The following is a 6000-nucleotide window of genomic DNA, read 5'->3' as shown; positions in this document are numbered from 1 at the left end:
TGCAGTGTGTAGTGCATGGCCAAGCCTATCCTTTAAGAGCATTCATGATCAAAGATCATAATTCGGTCTTTCCTCTCATTGTGGGACTTGAATTTCTGACTCTTTCTGGTATGAAGTTGGACTTGAAGCTTGCTGTTACATCACCCTCAAGTACTATATTGCATGTAGCACTTCCAACTAGACAGCAGACCAATGTTAGTCAAGCTATGATGAAGGAGTTGTTGAAAGCAGCTGAGGCTTCAAGAAGTCAAAAAAGAAATTTGGAACAATTGTTGTTCGATTGGTATTTCCATCATTACTCATCAGATCAATACAAAAGACAAAGTACAGGTGAGGAAGAGGACATATCCAGTACCCATTCATAAGCAAAAGTTTGTTTATGAAGAAATGGCTAAAATGCAGGAGAAAGGAATTATCAGACCTTCTACTTCGTGGGCTGCTCAGAGAGTACTTGTACCAGAAGAAGGACTTTTCATCGAATGATGAATTCTATTCTGCGAGACTTCATTGGCAAGTTTTGCTTCGTCTATATCGATAATATTGCCATCTATTCCTCCAATGTCAAGGAACATTATGGGCATCTTTGTCATTTCTTACTGAACTGGAGACTGAAGGTCTGACGCTGAATTTTAAGAAGTGTAATCTTCTGCAAAAATCGTTGACTTTGTTTGGGCATGTTGTATTGGAAGGTGGAGTGAGGACTAGGGATGGGAATTGATAAGATTTTATCAATATCAATGCCACTAACGATTCTGCCTATCGATCCGATTCTTTAACGATTCTCTTATCGATTCCTGATTGCACTGTGTGGAAAAAAGTAGTCATGCTTTTTCGGGGGGAAAAAACCAAGTGGTTTTATTTGTTTTAAAGCTTACACTTGACTAAGCAAACTGTACTTTTTATGTAATTTATGTAATAAATGGAACCTTATTGTAACACGTTACCGATTAGTTATACACCGATTAAACGTACCGTGAGTTCAGTGTTGGAAAGATCAGTTGTTTTAACCATTCATTAAAACGAATCGGTTCAAATGAGTCATTAGTTCGCTAATTGGACGTGTCATTATCGGACGTGTGCCGGCGGTTGGGACATCCCACAAGATGTGTCATCACAGAAAACATTTCATCACTGGATAGTTTTTTTCGTTTATTTAAAGTGTGGTTTATGTCAGCTGAATGTGCAGAATGCTTTTCAGAGAAGATAAGGCAACGTATTTTAGCACAATTCACACCCAGCGGTACCCTAATTCAGGAAAAACAAATCTCCGAATGCTCCACATGAAACTTTAGTCTCCCGACCTTACCATCGTGTCGTTTATTTGGATTAATATGTGCGAGGGAGAGAGAGCAAGACAGCGCTTAGTTTTGAGACGGTGAAGCCTTGCTCCGAAGACAGAGCGCGCGCGACCGGGGCTCTCTCTCTCTCTGCTCGTTCAGTTAAACATGCGCCCTGTCACAAGCAAAGCAGGTCATCTACATTACTCACCGATCAAATAAGACTTTGGCGGTACAAAAATTCGCTTTGGACGCCGTGCTATGGTGCTTGATAAAGGACAAAAGGGACAGTTGTGAGTTCACGGTCTGTAGCCTACATACTATGGTTGACTCAGAGCAGGAGCATCGATAAGAGGACTCGTTAACGGCGAGGGCATACAATATCGATGGATCGTAAAACTTAGAACCGGTTCTCGAGTGGAACCGGTTTTCAATTCCCATCCCTAGTGAGGACAGAACCTGGTTGAAGCCATAAACTTCCCTGTTCCTAAGTTGGTGAAAGAAGCCCAACACTTTCTAAGACTAAAAGGATGGTACCATCGTTTTATCTCACATTTCTCAGAGCAAGCAGCACCTCTTCTTTTCTTTCTTTTTTAATTGACAAGACATAGCTGCTTATACAAAGTAAGAGACCAATGACATGCACCTCTTCATGCGCTTAAGAAAGGCGCTAGATGGGAATAGATGGTCGAATGTCAGCAAGCCTTTGAAACTCTTAAAGAAGCTCTTCAGTCTGCCCCCATACTGCGACCTCCTGACTTCAGTTGTGACTTTTGAGTGCAGACAGATGCTTGTAATATAGGACTTGGGAGCTGTGCTTAAGAGCAAGGTGAGAATGTAGTTGCATACGCTTCAAGACATTTGCAAGGGACTGAAATGCATTATTCTGCAGCAGAGAAAGAGTGCTTGGCAGCCGTGTGGGCAGTGGAAAAATAGTGTGAGTACCTAGAGGGGTGTTGTTTTGAGGAAGTGACAAATCAGTCTGCCCTGACCTGGTTTTTTAATCACCTCCAACCTTCTTCCCAGGAGTGATCAGACTGCAGAGCTTTGAGTTTATTGTAAATATCGAAAAGGCCAATGTATGCCAAGTATGTCAACAGTATAAACCTCGCATTACCAAGCTTGCAGGTCGACTACAGTCTACACCAGTGGTTGGGTTGAACCAGGAGACATGCTGGGGATCGACTTGATTGGGCCATTCCCCAAAAGCACCCTGTTTGAATGAGTACCTATTGGTGGTAGTTGACTATTTTAGCAAGAGGGTAGAGCTGTTTCCAATGAGATCTGCAAAGACCCCTTTAAAAGCCAACATCTTTATCAAATACATCTTCACTAGTCCTTAAAATGATGATTGCTTCCTTATGTCCATGACAGTCACAAACAATGTGACCGATGGATTGCTGTTTTTCAATATGCCATCAATTCCGCCCGGCAGAAGACTACGGGCCATACTCCGGCTGAGATTGTGTAGGAGATCAGTACAGTATCAAGTAGAAGATTTAGTTTGGATACTCACCCATTGTCTTGTGCAGGTAACGCTTTTATGGCAAAGTTGGTGGCCAAATGGCAAGGTCCCGCTGAAATAGTGGCACAGACTAACAGAGTGAACTATAAGGTAAAATTGCTCGATGAACCTTGTAACATTGACATATCATGTTGAACAAATTGAAACCCTTTTTTGGGGCTGTCCAGCCTTCTCCTAAAGCGGTGGGAGAGTAAAAGTTCCAGATTGAATTCACTGTTACTAGTGCTTTTCCGCTACACTAGGGGGCGGCGTCCTCAACTGAGGATGCCGATAGCAGAGTAAGTGAAGTTAAGGCAGAGGTAACTAAAACATTGATGTGAGTTGTAGCTCATTGTCCTTGGTTTGGCTTTTTGATGGCAAATAGTTTTTCTTTGCCATTCATTTAAGCCTTATGTTCTAATTGAGCACATGCTAAATAAGTCTTGAGACAAGCTTCTCTTTTGAGGACTGTTTTATGCTAAGTTTGACTGCGTAATGCGTGTGGGAACTACCAATGGATTATATCGACTGAGTTTGTCATCTTTGGAACTGTTCAAACCTTTGGAACTTTACAACAATGGAGGTTTATGTCAAACAGCGTTGGAAACTCAGGTTTTTCTATCACGCAAACCATTGACTGATTTGAATGAACTAATTTGTATATATGGTGTGTGCTGTTGTGGAGGGTGAATACATTTGTTGTTACTTGTTTGGCACTTAAATATAACCACTGCAAAAGCTTAACGGATGGTACCCTACCTCTTTATAGGGGTTTCATTCTATCTTTTGAAATTTAAGATGGTATGTTACACTTAACGGCAGAGACATTCTGGACAATGTTGAGTGAAAGTAGTGTGTATATGTGTTTTATTTATGATTGAAATTTAAGATGGTATGTTACATGTGATACAGAGTACTGAGTAATATTAATTAACTACATGTACTTACTATAGGGTTAGGAATAGGGTTTGGTTTGGGGTTAGTTGCGTGCAATTGTGCACAGTTTATAGTGATTACTACAGTAACTAAATGTAATGTGTAACCAGGACACTGTAAAATAGTGTAATCCAATATAGTATGTAAACAAAATCATGCAAATGAAGTACTATAGAATTACAGTTGTGGCAGGTCATCACTCTAAATGTCTGATTGTTCTAGTCTCCACCCACTCCTCATGCACCAATCAGAATGCTCGAGCCGTCATTGATCACAGCTGCTGTGGTATAGGAGGTTTAAAGCTGCTGTACTGCATCATTTGTAGGTTTAACTCTAAGGGGCCATTTACAACACACCATTTTCAACTAAAAACGGAAACTGTTTATGCATTTTAGCTATTCATTTACACTATAACGGCGTTATGGGGGCCTGAAACCGCAGACATTTGAAAACGGTATTCAAAGTGCAAGTTTTTGAAATCGATAGCGTTATTTTATAAATTAAGCGCTATATAAATGAAGATGACTTGACTTGACTTATTTTCTACGTGTAAACCACAAAAACGTGAATTTGTGAAAACGCTGAGGTCATGTGTGTTTAGTCTATAGTCACGTTAGCCTGGCTCCGCCCTCCTACGTACTTCCGCTCAATTTTCATTTTCCTTCAGTACTACGTCTGGGATTGTGGTGTATTCTTTGGTTTTCTCCGGTCAATTTTTTACCGGCCCAATCAGCGAACAGAGGGAGTGGCTGAGAACGATGACGTTGATGTCGTGCGCTAGATTGAGTCGTCATACGTCACGACCAAACGTTAGCGATTGGTTATGGAAGATTCAGAGTGACTCTGGGCAGATCCAATAGTTTTAGACTTCAAGTACCCGCCTACAAGGAAGTTAACGCTTGTCAATGGAGCGATGCCAGACTCTATACAAATGAAATGTACTAGAATCTGGTGGGACCAGGCTATAGTCACGTAGTATTTCTTTACAAAGTAGGGTTGGTGTGAACGAGGATAATTTTGTCATCTGTATGCGAGAAACACAACAGTTTTTACTTTGCGTATAGTACATCATTGTCGTGCAAAGGTACCCTAAGATGGTCAAATCTCTCTAAAAAATCTCGTCTCTGTATATTTTTGCTCTATGTGGTTATGGTTATATATTTTTTCCTACAGCTGATCTCTTTTGGGTCTGTTGGTTTTAGTTATATTAAGTTGTATTTATTAGTTTGGGTGTTTGGAGCTCTTTAGAGGGTGTTGTATCCCAGAACAGGTTTTATGAGTTATCCTCTTTTCACTTCATTTTCTACTTGTTTCATTCTCTCCTGCAACCTGCAAAAGGATAACTCTATCCAAAAATGCTTCGAAATAAAATGACAAATTATCCCTCGCAACTAATCATGAATTATTAGGTATTAGAGATACAGACACATAAAAGCAGCCAAAAGGGTTTTGGTCTGTTGTGTTTATTTAAAATACATGGCAACATAATTCATCAGTACCGCTGATAATCAGTTTTCCAGCGAAGGCAGAGAATACAGTTGTCTTTTTTTATTTTTTATTCTTCGCCTTTTTGACATCAAATATAAACCACATAACACAGCAACCTGTCTGCAGTGCAAATAAGATGACGGCTAATTAGCTGTAGCGCTTCTCCAGCTATAAACAGACAGCAGCAGCGACCTTCCCAACACTGAAAGAAACGGCATTAAAACACTCAAATCAAATGCTTGAAATAAAGCTCGGCTGAATGATGAACAAATGCGCGTGGAAAACGGGAAGAATTTATAAAAAAAAAAAAAGACGACATAAAAAAACAAACATCATTGTATGTTGTCTCAAAACAGTGTGATAGTTTGATATATTTCATAATCTCATATGTACCTTGTTTCTGAAGTATTACTGTGCACAGTAATACAACCAAACCTTATTTATGATGGGCCTGATGATGCACTATTTATTTGGAAATATGACTGGGATTTAATGAGAAAAGAATATCAAATATTTCCTCCTAAAACTTTCCCTAAATGAGGCAGAATCCAATATGGTTTTAGAAAGACAGGAAAGATTCTTCGATAAAATACTTCCAATAAGTGTGCATTTTTCTTTTTAGCACATGAAACACTGATAAAGGCTTTCCATCAATGCATCAAAAGTTTTGGGTCAGTAAGATTCATTATTATTATTTTTTAAAGAAATTAATACTTGAATTTACAGAGGATGCATTAAATTGATCAAAAGTGAAAAGTGACTTTCTCTTTCAAATAAATGCTTTGTTTCAATAAC

At 39.4% G+C, this 6000-nt stretch overlaps 1 protein-coding gene across 4 annotated transcripts in view; it reads left to right on the top strand.

Annotated features, from left to right (window-relative positions):
* The first annotated feature begins 3259 nt into the window (after positions 1–3259).
* stk39 (serine threonine kinase 39) overlaps positions 3260–6000 on the top strand; it is a 151727-nt gene continuing 148986 nt past the window's right edge. Inside the window, exon 1 of one of the 4 annotated variants that reach the window (XM_056271450.1) lies at positions 3260–3393. In XM_056271450.1, coding sequence (XP_056127425.1) covers positions 3369–3393 — 25 coding nt within the window. In that variant the 5' untranslated portion in view covers positions 3260–3368. The remainder of the gene's footprint in view (positions 3394–6000) is intronic. The other 3 variants (XM_056271451.1, XM_056271448.1, XM_056271449.1) reach the window with 3 other exon arrangements.

The sequence above is a fragment of the Rhinichthys klamathensis genome, unplaced genomic scaffold (genome assembly GCF_029890125.1).
Source record: "Rhinichthys klamathensis goyatoka isolate OS25496 unplaced genomic scaffold, OSU_Roscu_1.1 h1tg000320l_1, whole genome shotgun sequence".
NCBI lineage: Eukaryota > Metazoa > Chordata > Actinopteri > Cypriniformes > Leuciscidae > Rhinichthys > Rhinichthys klamathensis.
Note: the sequence above shows the minus strand (reverse complement) of the source record. Positions and strands in the feature narration are given on the sequence as shown.